Raw genomic sequence first — 17,521 nt, 5'->3', positions numbered from 1 at the left:
TCTTTCCAAACTCCTGCCATTATCACCCTTCGAAGCTAAAATTCGGATTTTTTACACTCTTTGCTCTCTTTCCCAACTACTTATATCTCATTTTCAAAATGCTGCGTTTATGGTCACTCCCTATGCTGCTTTGCCCTATGCTGCTATACCGACACTGCCCTAGAAATGCCATCTAGGGCAGAATCCGGGAGGAATTTCTACAGACAGGTGTCCAACGCACCTACGACCTGCGGTGGCTGTGTCTGGGGATCAAGCCTGCGACCTTGGGCTCATCAGGAGAACGCTACTGCCATGGGGTCACTGTGTTAGGTGAAATTGCATAAGTGCGGCAGAAGTTACTGTCGTTACGGTGAAAGAGGAAAAGGCTTGCTATTTTTTTTTGCTTTATAGTGCCGCGCAGTTAAATAAGAAACCAGAAGAAAAGCACCAAAAAGTGATGCAGAGTTTCAATCTCCTGATGACATGCTTCAGACCGATCGGCGGTTGAGGCTTTCTATTAGTGACTTCCTCCGTCGGGTCACCGGCCTAATTGTTTTTTTCTGTTTTGAAAGCGCAAGTGCTTTATATTTGGTTCATTTGCAAGACACGTGGACAATTGTCTAGTTGGTAGATCGCAGGCGGCGGAAGGGCTATATCTGAGCGGCCAATTACTCAGAAACAACATTTCGAAACCGCATGCGAGGGCATAAGCAGGAAGCCGAAGAAACGAACGATCCGGCGCCTACCCCGAGTGTGCTAGCGAAGATACACGGCCGACTTCCCTTCGGAACCGCAGCAGCCACAGCGCAAGACTGAGAGAAGAGATTGCAACATTTAGCACCGCGTACCCTGTACTGACTGCATCCGCGATATATTGAGGAGGGAACAAAAAGGGGCGCAACCGTTCCAGCGATCACCACTTGTGCCCGAACTTTCCGAGCTTAGACGTCGACGAGCTTCAAGGATGAAGTGCTTTCTCTTGTTGCTGATCGCTGCGGTGGCGACCTGTGCTCCAAGTCCCGGTAAGACGTATGCGCACAGATGCCAAAAGAAGTTGCAGACACCTTACTTTGAGAACCCTGCAGTGCTTTTTTATAGCTAAAGGTATAGCACGACTTGACTATTTCTAGCTTGAATCCATTGTGCGAACACTAAGGAATATGTCGCCACCTTAATTTTATGACTCGTCGGCAGTTTACGAGTAATACTGGTAGGCAGAGCTCTCCTAATGCCGTATTTCTTTAAATAAATAAACGTCTCAGCGCAGGGGTCTTTTCTGTAACACGATGCAATTACCGAATCATGGAAGTATTCCTGAGGTACGTTCTTTTGTTCCCCAAAGCCGATGTCGAGCATTATGACTACGACATCAGGAGGGATTTGCTAACACTGGTAAGCGCTACAATGCAACTCTGCCTCATTTGCATGTACCCAATAATCCAAGTTGTCTATTCCCAAATTGTCTGCGCGAGCACATACCCAGTGTCAAATACTGAGTGGCCCAAGGAGAGAGGTTAGAAACGGACATCGTGCGGAAAAGTGCGTGAAGTTCCCAAATATTGCTATTAACAATCTCTAGAAGAGGGTATTGTTCAGCATAAAACTTAAGTGATGGTGATGACGGCGACCGCGTCTCCATGTCTACAAATGCATCCCTCTTGTGCAGACAGCGAAAGTGTTACGGAGCTGTACAAGTTTCTGCCGGCCGTTTACGTTTGTGGCCTCAACGAGGTGTGGAAGCAGTGCGTGAGTAGCAGCTGCGCCGAAGCCTCCTGCAGCAGGCCTGTCGTCGGGCCCGCCTGCACGGCCGACTGCCGCCAGGGATGCTACTGCGCCGACGGATTCTACCGCAATGACGAACGAAACTGCGTACGGCTGGACGAGTGCCCGTCACAAGGAAGCGGAGGTACGTCGCGCCCCACGACGCAAAGTAACTCGAAACGGGTGCCATTTATTGATGAAATACAGGGCGAGCAACAGCAGCAATATGGCGCACTAGATTACTCATTAGGAGCTACCTTCGGCTGTTGAGTTTGCTGTGGATGTGTCTGGAGGCGACACCTGTCAGCCGTCTGTCGTGAATGCCGGGTAAACGAGCAACAGTAGGAGAATAAAAAGTAACAACTCCGCATAGAAGACTGATTCCATGGAGCGTAACGTCTCCAGTTATCACACGTGCGCTGTGAGAGATGGCGTACTGAGTTGTTCCCCATAAGCTTTGGCGTTAAAGGACAGTGCTCAACCAGTTCAAAATGGTGAAACGTGATTACTATAGTGGAGTAAATGAAAGGCCATTTTCGCTTTGTCAGTTTCACGCCGAAACCGCAAAGTGAGTACGTCGTTACGACGTCACAACTTATGGATTGTGTTTTGGAATCTTGAGTCTTTTAAAGGCAGAAAATGTTTACCTTCGTTTATTTAAAGTGGAATGCGACTCGTTGTTATCACTGAACAATAACGTAAAGCATAAGGGACGCTGTCAAAATTCATGACGTTGCACGAAATTGGTGTCCATTTGCTCACTTGGGCGTCGCCGCCTGTCTTTAGTTTCTGCTCATACTTTCTGGCGTAACAAGCCGCCGCCGCTCAAGTTAAACATTTGAGGCGTTCTAAAAATGTAATTTACTGATGCAAAATAAGATTTATTGCAATTCTTGAAAGTCACTTTACGTGGGCTAAAAGCGTGGTAATTAGGTGGTTTTGCATTCCACCCCGTTTAAATTGGGCCGCGTGACCTCGACACTAACCAAGGTCTTCGTGCTCAGCATCAGAACGCCGTAAGCAGTGAGCCGTCGCATCGGGTCTCTGCATAAAAGGTGCCACCTAAATTGTGTTCATGTCATATGGTATTGTAAGGTTAACTAACCACTGTCAAAAATGCTTACCCTTGTAGAAGATATACACCGAATTACAGAGGAGCGGTTACATAGCACGATCGCACATGAGCCATAGCGCATAATACGACGGCTCCCTGTGTTGTTTCCCTGAGCGCGGTAGTCCTTAAGGGTAATCAAATGGTGTTTCGTGCATAATTTAGTGTTTGCTCTGGGAAACTAAGCCAACAAGTTTTTTTTATGGCGTTCGCTGCCAAAGAGGGCTCAGAACAAGAATGGGGGGGGGGGGGGTCCCTTGCCGAGTAGAACTGTTGTTCCGAGTAGTCGTGGTGAGAGTTTAGCTGGAGTCTGTCGTTGTTGCGATGAGTCCAGTTCTATGCACCTATTTGCATGCCAAGCCACGAGTGGTGGCCGTATTATTGGGCGTAGTTTCTGTATTCTAGCGGTGTAGTTATGCTATAGGTCCAATGTGATAAAAGAAAAATATCCGCACTCAGAAAAAATAGATAATTGGGCATTCTGTATCGTGGTCACCGCCGCAGCGACGTTACGTGAAATAACTTGTGCGTGCTTCAGACTATATGAGTACTAGTGTAGAAAAATGAGTGGACGTAACAAAATACATTGGCTAAAGTTATTCAAGCATTAGGAAGGTTACATGCCTGACTTATGCAACAGCTAGTGGGGGTCCTACGGTTTAATTTTGCAATCGTGCTCGCTCCTTGTTAGTAGTTGGCCCCTTAGTTCTGTGGACTGTGTTTGGGCACTAGGCTGAAGAAATAACCACCGTACTGGTGGCGTCCGAGATTGCCCAGTGGCACCTAAGCTCGTCGCATACAAGATGGTTGGGACTTCCTGCACTTGCCTGGATCACTTGGGCTTACACTCCCTGTGAAAAATGGACACGTTCTGTCGTGGTTGAAGAGATTCAGTATGTTTCAGCATATGTAGTGGGTATGGTCATAGTTGAGCAAGCTCGAAATTTCTACAACGAAGCGCACCCGTATAGGGCCTTGTGACTCCTGATGAGCACTGGGTTCAGTTTGATGGTCTGTACTTAGTGTGGCTGAGTGAATTACGTCCCAAACGCAACCACTCGAGTTTGGATCAACAAACGTACTGCCGAGCTTTGCCTCTCTGAACGCCGAATTAAAGGCTAAACTTAGCTCCGATTGCGTCATACGGAGCGTGACAGTGGCGCCGTCTGCTCACGTTGCGTATGCACAATCGAGTAATGGCGTCTTTCCTGTACACAAAGTAAAGCGCCTGGGGGCTCATTTTGCAAATATATAAGCAATAACGCTTAACATGTTTTTGTTACATGCGGCATTATACAGTGACCCCCTCGCCCTCCGCCACCTATCCGATTTTAAGGAGATTGCACGTCAGAAACGCGATAGTATGCGCGAGTGAGCGTCGTAGAACCCTTGGCTTGAACTGTTTGCTTGCAGCAAACCGAACAGCAAGTCAACAACATAGACGCAGCTGCGTGAGCAAAGCAAAGAAGGAATAAATAAAAAAAATTTGTTATAACAAAGAGAAGGCACAAAAGGCAAAGGGACCTCATTGGCGCACCTTGGAGGGATTCGTGCATAGAATTAACTCTTTTTTCTGGCAACATGTGTGTTTTTCTGCTGCGATATAATCTAGCGAGTACAGCGCGACATGTACACCTGTGAGCAAAAGTATGCTGACCAGGGTTTGCACGATAAATATAAATTTCTCCGCTGTCTGTGAGTGCAACTTGGAATTAAAGGCTGCAATCCAAACTTGGCTATACTAATTTCCTACTGCACTCGTCAGTTACAATTTATGCGCGCTAATTACGAGGAGATTCTGTTTTTTTTTCGGTGACCCTGTGGTCCGTATACTTTTGCTCACGGGTGTACATATATGCGTGAGCCTCCGAGACCTCCGCTGAGAAGCAACGCACACCGCTCTAAAGATATCTGCCCCGTCGCTACGCCAAACTTAGCGGTGCTTTACCAGCTGCAGGCCTAGCTCAGCCGTACGGACCGCTTGGACAGGGTTGGAGGTTGTTTGGAATGTGGCTGATATCGTGCGTACGGCGATGTTTCCATGTTCCGAAAAAAAGGAACACCACCTCAAATTCATTGCGCAACTGTAGAACTATTGATGTTCGACAGATTTATATTTTGAAATGTACTGTCTCAAGCATACGTGTGGAATTCCGAACAGCTATTTTCTTGAACATGGTATTCCCCAACGCCTTTATTCGCTTAAAATTAGTATTACTGAAAAAGTCTTTTCTAAAAAAAGGTAGTTTTCAGAACACGCATTGGCTGTAGACATGACATTCTGAAGACGCGTCCCCTTTAGATGAGGAATTCCGAACGCCTGCTTGCTGTAGAAGTATGTCGGACACATTTTCTGTATATGTGTATAAAGTATTCTCAAGAACTTTTCTGCATGAAGAAGTATTACGACCAGCTTTCTCTGCCTGTAAGGCTACTATTCTGAAAGTAAGTAGGGCTGCAACTGGGGCTGTTTCGTTATAAACCTTATTGCATAAACACACTACTTGTTGCAAAACGGCGTCAATACGCGAGAAAACAGGGAACGGGACGACATGGTTTCGTACGCGGTTCGGCACTCTCTTCTACAAAACAGCGTACGTATTTGACACAACAGTATCCCGAGCACACGTTCCTTCGTAAATGTAGCAGTCTAAGCAGCTATCCACGATGAAAGGGGTGCAGTACTAAATGCGGTTAATTGCGTTGGAGTGGCGCGAAACCGAGGTGGGGAAGCGTAAGGCCATACAGCACCGGCTATTTATTTCATGTAGATGAAATCTTGTGAAAAATCAAAATGTCGGAGTTTCAGGCGCGAGAGCCACGTTCTCATTATGAGGTGAACGCTGTAGTGGGGAAATCCAGATTAATTTATGCCACCTCGGGCTTTTTTAACGTACATGTAAATCTGCCTACTAGAGCTTTGTTTGCATACCCGGATTCGAACCCACGACAACGATTTCAGCGGCGCATCGTCGTCGTCACTGGTCTACCACGGTGTGAAATAATTCTTTGACTACCTATTGTTTCTGACCTTCCACGACGTGACTGCACTGTTGTAAACTGCCTGTGCATTGGAGTGGCGTTTTCAAATGGTGTACATCTTACTGATCGAATGGCCCATAGCCCACTTTGTGACGTCTTTTGGGCCCTCGTTTCCAAGCCGTAAAGAGCAGCCCTCGCAGCCACGCTTGATGAACTGGACAAGGGCCCACTCACATCAATTAAAGATCTTAGAAACTGACCTACACGAACATCAGGGCGAGCCGATGTGAAACCGCTGCTACGTTATTTAAAGGATATAAGAATGTGTGACAAGTTGTAACTTTGTACTGTGGGACGTAGAATGCATTAGTTGGACGTTGACACTGTGTATGACTATGTAACGCATTGGCGTGTGACAACGTCGGCAGAAACAGTTCTGCATTGTTGTTTGCGCGTATTATTAAATACAAAGCATTTATCAGTAAGCATTTGCCACTATCTATCTATCTATCTATCTATCTATCTATCTATCTATCTATCTATCTATCTATCTATCTATCTATCTATCTATCTATCTATCTATCTATCTATCTATCTATCTATCTATCTATCTATCTATCTATCTATCTATCTATCTATCTATCTATCTATCTATCTATCTATCTATCTATCTATCTATCTATCTATCTATCTATCTATCTATCTATCTATCTATCTATCTATCTATCTATCTATCTATCTATCTATCTATCTATCTATCTATCTATCTATCTATCTATCTATCTATCTATCTATCTATCTATCTATCTATCTATCTATCTATCTATCTATCTATCTATCTATCTATCTATCTATCTATCTATCTATCTATCTATCTATCTATCTATCTATCTATCTATCTATCTATCTATCTATCTACGTCTTGGTGCTCTCATGGTTGTTTCCTTAACTCGGTATGGTCAAAAATTGGTATAGTATGCCAAGAGTGTATGACGAACATAAATGACAGGTCATGACAGAAATATCATGGCATGCGTGTCATGTATGCCATAAAACAGCCGCCTACGTCTTGGTATGTACCAAAATTGGAATAGTATAACAAGAGTGATAGTGTGACAAACATAACTGATACTTCATGACATGAATGTCATGAGCTATCTTTTCTTTCTTTCTTTCTTTTTGTTCTAATTTTCCATCTTTCACCTTCCTTGATCTTTCGCGCCCTCTTTCCCTGGACAGAGTAACCAGCCAGAGATGCCCTCTGGTTAACCTGCCCGTCTTTCGTTTACATTATCTCTCTCTCTATAGTGTTCGCTGCCGCATATGCGCAATCACTTATCCCTCTCTCCGCTATGCAGGAAGCCCTCGGCCGCCATGCCGTGAGAACGAGGAGTGGAAGGTATGCGTGAGCAGCTCCTGCGCTGAGGCCACGTGTGAGCAGAAAACCATCGGTCCCGGATGCACGCCCGACTGCCAGCGAGGCTGCTACTGCGCCGAGGGATTCTACCGCGACGCCCAAAATAACTGCGTCCGCGAAGACCAGTGCCCAGCGTCAGTGTAGTCTCGAGTAAACGAGTATTACTGACCAATAAAGTATGCTCTCACGTTACACAGTACCTCCACTTTTAGGGTCTGGTACTAGCGCTACGCACTTAGAAGCTCTGTATACCGTGTGTCCCAGCTAACGTTAGCCATGCTGTTCAACGAAAAAAAAAGAACTAAAAAAAGAGAGACCACGTCTTAAACCCGTATCTTGCTCTGTATTGGTTTATATTGTTTTTTTTTTTTCATTGAACAGCTTGGCTAACGTTCGCTGAGACCCCCTATATGCATGGTAATTTCGAACGCCCTCGCACGGAGGTCGAGATATTCCTGGTGTTTGTGAAACGGGCTGGAGTATTACCAAAATCATTATGTTTTGTTAACGTTTGTTGGTATTCTTTCAAAAGATTTGGTTACCGGACTCAAGGCTTTGGCCTTCAAAGATGGTAGTGTAAATGTGAATGAATGCGTGGTGGAGGATCGCAAACGACGGCAGGATGATTGGTGGCGTAAACGTTGCTATGTAACCCCGGATGCCTGGTTCCTAGCAAAAAAGAGCAGCCAGAAAATTAATCTTATTGACCCAAAATCATCTGAACGAGGCCGCCGATCAAAAAGAGTTGCTAAACAAAGCAGAATAGCGATGGAATGGTCCTCTTGCGCGCTACAGTCGGCGCTACCCAATGAAAATAGTGGTGATTAGTTGAATATTCATGTGAAATTGAGTCATATAGGGCGTGTTATGGAGTAGTAATAGATGATAACGAAACTCAAAAGCTATAATGAGCGATACATGATATCAAGCTTCAATGAAGCCGAGTAGCGCGGAAGCTACAGATTTCTAAGATAAAATGCTACAAAATTGATAACCTAGCCGTAGGTACGCAAACCTGGAAACTGTGTTTTGATAAATGATGGGTTCATATTGGTACCTTCAAGTAGAACAAAGACGTTGTATATGTCTAGATTGCCCACCTGTATTTGAACTAACTACACAAAAGTAAATATTGGCCGAACCAATCGTTTCTTTAGGATCACATTTAACTCGAATGGCGGACCACCTCAATAGATGCATTCGATGAAAGTAACTTTGACCAGACTATTGCGCCGTCTTGCTGAGCTGCTTAGGCTTGCTGCCCTTCTAATAGAAGGCATAATCGTATTGAAGAAACCAATATGTCCCCAAATATCAACATTGCTGCGATCTCTGAGCGTGTAATTGTGTCCGTCATCATACGACTGTTAATCTTTTACACATCTGGGGACTATGCACGTCGTAGTCACAATCACTTCGTTTCTTATCAGCTAATGTTACTTGTATAGGCTAATTCACTTACTGTAAATAAATGCCATTAAAGAAATATGCTGCGCGTAGCGGCCCAGTTGGCTGTGTCACTACGTGCAGAAGGAAATTGAGGGAAACGTTCCGTTCAAATTGCGTGTTTTACTTTCTTCGAAATCTTATGTTTCATATTAGTGTCGTCTTACTTCATCGTCGTTCTGCGTGTTACTTTTTTTTAACGCCACGCAAGAGTGAGTGCGACAGTCTCTCACCAGGCAACCGAAACACAGAACTCAAGATTTGGTTTCAGCTTTGTTTTTAGGCGTGCTCTTAAAATTTACATTTTCTATTCTTACTTCCTAAAGCGCTACATAGCAATGGGTTGCTCATTTGTTAAGTCATCGCTTTTAATCTCATCTTTTCTTTCATGGACAACACAACAAACACGAGCATGTCTTCGTGTTACGTTAAAAAAGACAAAAATAACTATCATGCCTTGTACCATGCACATACTCAGGAATTCTAGGCATTGCACCTTCACCGTTCTGTGGAAGTTCACGACGATGCACATGCCTAACTGAATGGGCCAAATTTCAGAAAAATTTGTTTCAATATATCTTCTGAGTAACAAGTAACTGACTACGCCGAGATAGTAGTGCCTTGTAACAGCATCTACAATTATGGCACTTAGTCGGAACGTTGGTGGTGCGTTAAAGGAACGTTTTGGTCAGAGATGGGTCGTTTTATCGCACGACAGGAGCAAATGGTTTTGCACCCTCTCGGCAGAGGGGACATTAAGTTAAAGAAGCGCCAAATTTAAACCATAAAGCGATTTATTACAACTTGAGTTTGAACGGTAATTGCAGTGCGAGTGCCATTCAGTCTGCTTACAAGCGCATGTTTTTGTGAGGCAGCCAGGAAGGAGAGGGGAGTGTATAGGCGTGTGCACGCCCTGAGAGTTCGTGCATGTGTACTTGCATTTGCGCATGCGCGCATGTTTGTGTCTTGGTACTTGAATCTGCGTGCGCAGGAGTGTGTGTGTGTATGTGCGAGCATACGTGGGTTTGTGTATACGTGCAGTTTCGTGTGCGTGCGTGCGTGCATGCGTACGTGCATTTTTGTGCGTGTATGCATACGTGGGCGCGTGCAAATGTGTGTGTGCACGCGTGTGTGTGTGCGTGCGTGTGTATGTGTGTGTGTGTGCGTGTGTGTGTGTGTGAGCTGGCGAGCGAGCATTTTCGCGCTTACACCTACTCAATGGGATGAATGGGATATAAAGTTTATTTAAACCCATGTTTAAATTTGTGAGACAAGAACGAAGGACACTGAATTTTTAGCATTATCTAGAAAGCGAAATCAATGCAAAAGCGAAATATTAAAAGTGAAATCAATGCAAAAGACCCCCCCCCCCCCCCCAAAAGTGCTCCTGAACCGTAAAAAAATGGCTGTGGCTTAGCTAAGGTTAAGCCCAGGATGCGAAGCATACTAGCCTTTATTTTATTTGTTGAACCACTGTTTAGCCTGGTGAACTGCTGTTGCTTGGCTATATTTGGTTCGGCTAGACGAAGAAAAAACTCATGCGTTACTCTGCTTCGCCTTCAAGAGTGGAACGCGATAGCGTTCCCGTCGACCCGCCAAGGGGTGTAAGACAATGGGCTACGGCGCAGCGACTACGCGCCCCGCATTGGACGCGGTGAGCGTCGAGCAACGCAGCGTTCGGCGCGGCTCGTTTCTAAGGCAACACCGCATTCACTAGAGGCGCTTTTGTACCGCTTTGAAGCATCGTACTCGTGGCTCATTGGTAGCGTCTCCGTCTCACACTCCGGAGACCCTGGTTCGATTCCCACCCAGCCCATCTTGCAAGAGTTCAGCCAAAGCCACCTAGAAACAAGCGCAGCTGCTTATACATACCGCCGCGACGCCGCGAGCGACGGCGCGAGTTGGAGCCCCGTTTCTCCTCTGTCGTGACGTCACGGTGTCACGTGGTATGGCATGGGGTCAAAGGTCATTGAAGGCGACACCGCCGCGCCTGAGGAGCTGGTTTGAGCTCTCGTAATATGCTTCGCATAATATCGCCGCCCCAGCATCGGCATGGCTCCGTGAGCAGCTATCGAGCTGTTCACTTTCATTATCTTCCTTCCCTTGGCGGCAGCGCATTGTTTAGATGCCAGCGACGCGCTAAATCTGCACCATCATTGCGTCATGCATTGCTTCTGCCAGCAAGCAAGCTTTAGGCGAGAGACGTTCGCTGCTACATTGACATGAAAACTTTAAACTGCTTGCCTTAAAAAAAAAAAACCGCCTGAACAAAAAACGAAAGCGGACTGGCCACAAGCAACGTGCTCCCGGAGTCATACTACTGATGATAACATCACAAATGGCTAAGTGCGATCAGGTTGATTTTACCGACGTGCTTTTCCTGTGTCAGGCTTTGAGAGACAGTTTAGTTCAAAAATATTTGTTCGCATAGCTCTCACCGAGGCATGTTTATTAAAAATTTCTTCGCTCGGTTAGATTATCTTAGCCACCTAAGAGTAATTATTGAAAACTAATTTAACGTAGCTTGGTTAACTACGCACACAACTCAACTTCCTCCGTATGTAGAGGTTACTAATCCGAACAGTGGAATGATAAAATGATGTCACCAATATTTGTATTGGCTTAATAGTTTTATTTGGCGCAGTTATAAGCAGCCGGCATATTGATGGTGCAGAATGCTTCTGATAAAGCAAGTGTGAATGCTTGGACTAGTTTTCTTGGGGCGAAGCTAGTTCAAGGGACCCTGAAACGCTTTTGACTATTTTCTACAAACGTGCTGAGTCGTTAGAGTAGGTCCTTCTGATCATTAATTTACACGTCTAAGTGCTCTGCGTAAAGCGTGTAATTTATTACAAGGTTTTAAAAATGCACATCGTTGCCGATCGCAGCGCGCTGCTCGGCGGAATTTTAAGCCACCCCTACCCATATGACCGAAATAACCCATATGACGTCAGTGGGACGAGCTATCCGATTGGCTGACCAGGGCGCGTGATCGATAATATTTCTAACTTTATGGTAAACAAATGATCTTCGTAATAGTTGGAATGTTAGTTAATTTGTTTTTATAAAAAGAAAGTAGCATAAAGAGAATACACAAAAACAATTTTTCAGTACACTTAAGCACTTCCGGCACACAGCAAGTGTCGTCTGCTTGCGTTACAACGTACTCCATTTTGACGAGAGCTCCGCGGTCAGAGTTGGTGTCAGTCTTTTCGCGAGCACTATGATTCGACTTTGCTGCCTTGTGGGCTGCAAACGTAGCGACTGGCAATATGTCAAGCTGCGACATCGTGTCCCTCTGCAAGGCAGCGTACGAGCGAACTGGCTGCCGCGCAGGATTTGCGCGTTTGTGGCCGTCACTTTACACCGGAAGATTACTAACGCAATAGCGTTTCGCGAGTCCCGTATTAGGGTAAACGTAAGTGCAAGGGGACAGGATCTGGCCGCTTGACTGTGCCATAACGGGATGAGCCGAAATGAGCAGAAGGGCAAATGTGAATGGTCTGCACGGTGCAGCCACCTGGTGGCATAGAGCTCAACCATACACAGTAGCAGCAACGAAGCGTTTTCTTCTTTGCTGCTGGTGCGTACTTTTCGCAGGAGTGTAATCATCAACACGTTGTTTTTATAAATGTTTAAAATCTTTTATACTTCGTTAGAGCAATGTTAGCGCTTTCTTTGACTGGTTAAGCGCTGCGCCAACAAGTGTCTGTACCGTGCAGACCGATCAGGCCGCTCACGTACGTCTACGCCAAAGTTCCGTCATCAGCTTGAGTTTATGCCTCCAGTCATTTGCCGAAATGACCAGCTTGCCTGTGGTTAACGGAATACCAGACACGTTCGGCGCTACGACAGAATGCTCGCAACGCACGCTGCTTCGATAGCTCTCGCTTAATTTTGGGGTCGACAGCCAAGCAGCTAGCGGAGAGGTTTCGCGCGGGTGGGGGCGGGCTCCAAAACACCCGGAAGTGGACGATGTAACGTCGCATCGTGACGCAGGACCAGTGAAGGCGGAGCTTAGCCCCGCTCGCTCGGCGGACGAGTTGAGGAGGAAAAGCATGGCTGGGGAGCAGGGTAACTTATAATCGCTTGTAGCTCCATTAATACGTAACGCTTCAGTTAAATTGTGGTGCGAATGTTCTCCTTAAGCTGTACCCTACGCGTCTACAAAATTTGTCCGAACCGTTTCAGGGGCCCTTTCATGGGCTTAAACGCATGTGCCCAACCGTGGACTTCTGCCTTTACAATCAATTCTCCTACATTACACAAGAGGCACCTCAGAGCTACGGTACATCGCACAACAGGCACGTACCCAGGGGCGGGGAGGTTAACCAGAGAACATTGTGGGCACTCCCGTTTAGATTTCTGAGCGTTGGTGCCATCAGGCTCGGTTTCGTGGCATCATCAGTAATAAGAACAGCTGCCTCGGGGAATGCATGAATGAAACCACGGTTATTCCACATTAAAATGCGCCGAAGACGCTGCGGTGGAAAGGGGAGGGGTGGTATTGCAAATGGGGAAGGGTAAGGCTGCCTCTGTTTTATTAACGAACGTTCAGGAGGCAGCTAAGTGGGGGCCGCATGACGCTTTTGGCTGTCGCGGAGTCGATGGCTGATGGGTGGGGCCGCCGGGTCCTGTAGGAACAACAGCAGTGCTCGCCAGAGGTCGGTGGCATGGTCCGGATACGTGGTATCCGGGCGAGCCCTAGTCCGGAGAGAAGGCCAGGGTCCCCGCTGTATGGTGGCCAGGGCACGAAGCCTTGGTGGGATGTGGAGGTGGCACTCCCAACAAAGATGGTTGAGATCAGCACGACATGTGCACATGGAACAGAACCCATTCACGGGTGGTAGTGCGCCACCCCTGTGGAAACGGTTCAACAAGTGAGGAGTAAGGAGGGTGCCTGCTTGAATTCTCCGAAGCAAGATTGAGTCTCGCCCTGTGAATACCTTCGGTGGAAGCGACGGTATAGAGAGTGGATTGCCCACTGCTGTGAGGTAGGCAGCACGTCGTTGTTTCGTCGCATGCTTGTCTGCCACCGGGTCTGCTACCTCAGGTGTGGCAGCTAAGAGAGGATAAGGAGTGTCGGTGGTTCTGGCTAGCGCGGTAGAGAGATGAGCGCGTGCCAGTCTATGAACTTTCTCGTTTCCGGGGATACCGCAGTGCGCAGGGACCCAGTGGATGGTAACATCGTGACCGCATTCGCGGAGCAGGCGTGCCTGGTGCCGGATCTTCTACATTACGGGATCTGTGTAAATAACATTACCACATGCCCGATGGGCAGCCTGGGAGTCTGTGTACACATGATGGTGAACAGGGTCAGTTTGAGACGAAGTTGCAAGGGCCCACTCCAAATAATCTAGCATAGCCATTAGCTCAGCGCGGGTGCTGGACATTGCTTCTGCTGATATATGGTGGCGGTGGTTCTGATTTTCATTCGTCTGGTCGTACCACGCAGTGGCATAACAGGTGTTACTAGCGTCGTCTGCAGTCTGCCTGGGGAGCATATGGAGCAGTGCGGACGTGTACGTAGAACGGAAAGTACTGAAGTATTAGGATGACGGTTTTGCTGCAGGTATTTTGGCTTTCTAATGTTAAGACGTCAAGAAGAAAATACTGTGATTTCGTCAGAATTAATGCTAACATACGTACAGTCACGTGAAATATGAGCTCCGACACAGTGCCAGTGGTGGAACTGACCCCTCGACTACAGGATCACATTGAACCATGAAACGCTCGTTTGACAAATACCAGTAATTGGAAAGTGTTCAGCTTTGAATTTTTGGTATGTCGGCGCCGCTGGGTAGTCTTGGCAGCCCTTTTGATGACAAGCACTATGTTTCAGCTAATACTTAAAGCAACTGTGCACCATTTCTTTCTTTTTTGGGTGAGCTTTCTTTAGCGTCTAAACCCTGTTCCAAAGTTATAGGTTAGCTCAAGGCACGCCTGCACGTATTTCTAATATCGTGAATGTTGTCGCGTATTCAATAGCGAAAGAGCTTTATCTAAACAAATTCTGCGCTTGAAACATTGGCGTACATTCTCGATCATGTATGAGCGTCCGAGTTTGACTACAATGTATGAGACTTCCAATCTGATGAACCGATGCCTTGACCCGTAGATCACATTAACAGGAAGCACTACCTTGCGCGCAGCCATCGTTGTGCTTAGAGTGTTATTTTTTTTAACGCAAGCTCACTTTATAATGAGTTAGAGTCGTGACTCACCCTTTTGGAACTGCCTTGTTCTTCAAATCAATACCGTGTAACAGTATACACGTTTTACTCGCGTTACTCGAGGAGCGAGTAATGGGCCGAGTCTGACAGCTGATTAAGATAGAACGCGCTAATTAACTAAGTGTGAAAGTAGGCCAATCTGCCGACAACCGTCTCTGCTCGTATTTCACGTTAGACGGCAATGTGATTGTATATTTAAGCCCTTAACATTGGATGCGTTTGTACGAAGCAAAACAATTACGAGCTTTAGCTGCTCACCAATTTAGTCAAAGCGCTTTGTCCCCAAGGAAGAACACTAAGTCATGCAAGCTAATTCTTATACCTTGCAAAAAACAATCACCAGGCTTGGAATGAAGCGAGCTTAAGACCATTGATCCTTTGGTGGGCGCGCCCATTCGTAGTATAAGCCTCCTCTCCACCTCACTGTCATTTGGGTTACGACAGAATGACGCCTCATCACTTTTCCATCTTGTTGATATCCAGAATGGCACGCAAAAATGCTCTCGTAATCTCGTTTTGCAGCGTTATATTGAGGACACCTCCAAGAAATATCTTAACGTGCGACCTATCTGCGCAGCACACGCAGTGGATCCGAAATTTCCTCACATGGATCACAGATAGAAAACTTAGTGGCGCAGCCCGGGTTTCGTGCTCGCGTTGTGAAAAACTAAAGCAGAAAAGAGATGGATAGGACGGGATGTGTTGCAGACGCATATAAGTTACTATACACGGCAGATATAGAAATTTTCAGGAAAAAAAGGCGATATTAACAAAACGCTAGACTGATAAGCCTTTACAGGTCTCTTGAATAGCTCAAGCAAGCAGGGCACGCTATCTATCACTGCATCGTTTCGAACGGGATGTCAATAACTCATCATCATCATCGTCATCATTTGCAGTACCGGGACGTCGCACTTATCTCGGGTGTATTCCGTAAGTGCCCACCGAACGGACATGCCCATTTCGCATGCTGCTGAAGTGTTGATTGGCTGTGGGCGCCTGTCTCTTTCTGACGTGCACCGTAGCCCAGGCAAACGGAACTTCAGCAGCAAACGAAATGAATGTGTCCATTACGTGGACACTCGCAGGATGCTCCAAGACCTTTGTATCCGAAGGGTGCGGCCATTAGTCGGCACCGTATAGACGTCACCAGTTCTAACCTCACTAAGGCCAATAATATCCCAGTCAGTACCAGATAATTCCTCACGGAATCCTGCTAAGCTAGGATCACTCGACAGGGTTCGTGTGTTAAGCGTTGCCGGCCTCTGCGGAGCCAGAGCTTCTTAAGACCTTATACCGCGTCGCAGGTGTGAACGGCGCCTTGGTCAGGTGCTCCGTAGCCGGTGGCGACTGATGGCCATTGGTTAATTGCAAAAGAAATGAGGGCGGTAGCAGCCGAATACTGCACCAGGGAGGCCAATTCCTGTTCTGGAGAAGTGTCATGTTGAAGATTAATGGACTATCCCAATTTGGTTGCACCTTGGCTAATACAGCACCTTTGGCGCTTGGCAAGCTTTTTGCCGGTGCCAGGCATCACTTCAAACATGGAAATGTACTGGACTGAGAAAGGATTCGAACTTAGGACCTTCAAATTAGAGGTCCAGTGCTCTACCTCTGCTTCACGCCACCAGTGAAAAGTGAGGATCAACGGCGAATATTTCAGCAACATTGTGTTTGAAGATGACATTGTCCTGTTCAGTAGCACTTGGGATGAATTGCAGCAAATTAATAATGACCTTAACGAAGAAAGTGTAAGAAGGGGATTGAACATTATTATGCGGAAAACAAAGATAATGTTCCATTGCCTGACAAGGGAACAAGAATTCATGACCGCCAGTCAGCATCTGGAGTGTGTTTATGCAGGTCAATTACTCACAGGAGACCATGATCGCAAACAAAAAATTTAGTGAGTAGTAAAAATGCGTTGGAGTGCATACGACAAGTAATACTAAATCCTGACTGGGAGCTTGTCTTGTCATTGAATAGAGAAGTATACAATCATTGCACTCTACCACTGATAAAATACGGGCCAGAAACTTGGCGTTTTACAAATAAGCTCGAGAACAAGTTAAGCACAATGCAAAGAGCAATAGAAAAATTTGTTAGGTGTAACGTTAAGAGACAGGCCGACAGCGGTGTCGCTGAGACAGAAAACTGGATAGGTGATATTGTAGCTGACATTAAGAGAAAAAAATAGAGCTGGGCAGGCAATGTAATGCGTCGGGTTACATTGTCGGGTTACATCCAGTAGGCCATTCGAGTTTTAGATTGGTTGCCAAGGGAAGGCAAGCGCCGTAAAGGACGGCAGAAAGTTAGGTGGGCTGATGAAATTCGCAAATCTGTAGGTGCAAGTTGGAAACAGCTAGCGCAAGATATGAATAATTGGAGGCCGAAGGTCCTTGGTCCTGCGGTGGACATAAATAGGCTGCTGCTGCTAATGATGATGGACATTTTCGCATTGTTTCCACAACTCTCAGTCTGCGATAGTGCTGAGAGAATGATACTCGTACCTGAATATAGCAGCACTTTCTTTTATAGCAGGGCTGTTACTGCTGCAATTAGAAGCGCTTGGCAAACGTTGTGCACATGTTT

At 46.3% G+C, this 17,521-nt stretch overlaps 1 protein-coding gene across 1 annotated transcript; it reads left to right on the top strand.

Annotated features, from left to right (window-relative positions):
• The first annotated feature begins 746 nt into the window (after nucleotides 1–746).
• Nucleotides 747–7,449, top strand: LOC135914545 (serine protease inhibitor swm-1-like). Its single transcript, XM_065447458.2, has 3 exons — nucleotides 747–1,001; nucleotides 1,646–1,885; nucleotides 7,192–7,449. The coding sequence occupies exons 1-3, from the start codon at nucleotides 944–946 to the stop codon at nucleotides 7,392–7,394; spliced, it is 501 nt and encodes a 166-aa protein (XP_065303530.1). The 5' UTR covers nucleotides 747–943; the 3' UTR covers nucleotides 7,395–7,449.
• Nucleotides 7,450–17,521: the final 10,072 nt, after the last annotated feature.

Source organism: Dermacentor albipictus, chromosome 8 (assembly GCF_038994185.2).
Source record: "Dermacentor albipictus isolate Rhodes 1998 colony chromosome 8, USDA_Dalb.pri_finalv2, whole genome shotgun sequence".
NCBI classification, from domain to species: Eukaryota; Metazoa; Arthropoda; class Arachnida; order Ixodida; family Ixodidae; genus Dermacentor; species Dermacentor albipictus.
The sequence above is the reverse complement of the archived record's forward strand: the minus strand, read 5'-3'. Positions and strand labels throughout refer to the sequence as shown.

Coding starts and splice junctions, on each gene's coding strand:
- LOC135914545 (XM_065447458.2), top strand. CDS start 944: ATGAAGTGCTTTCTCTTGTTGCTGATCGCTGCGGTGGCGACCTGTGCT. Junction 1,002..1,645: donor GACCTGTGCTCCAAGTCCCG/GTAAGACGTATG, acceptor CCTCTTGTGCAG/ACAGCGAAAGTGTTACGGAG. Junction 1,886..7,191: donor CCCGTCACAAGGAAGCGGAG/GTACGTCGCGCC, acceptor TCCGCTATGCAG/GAAGCCCTCGGCCGCCATGC.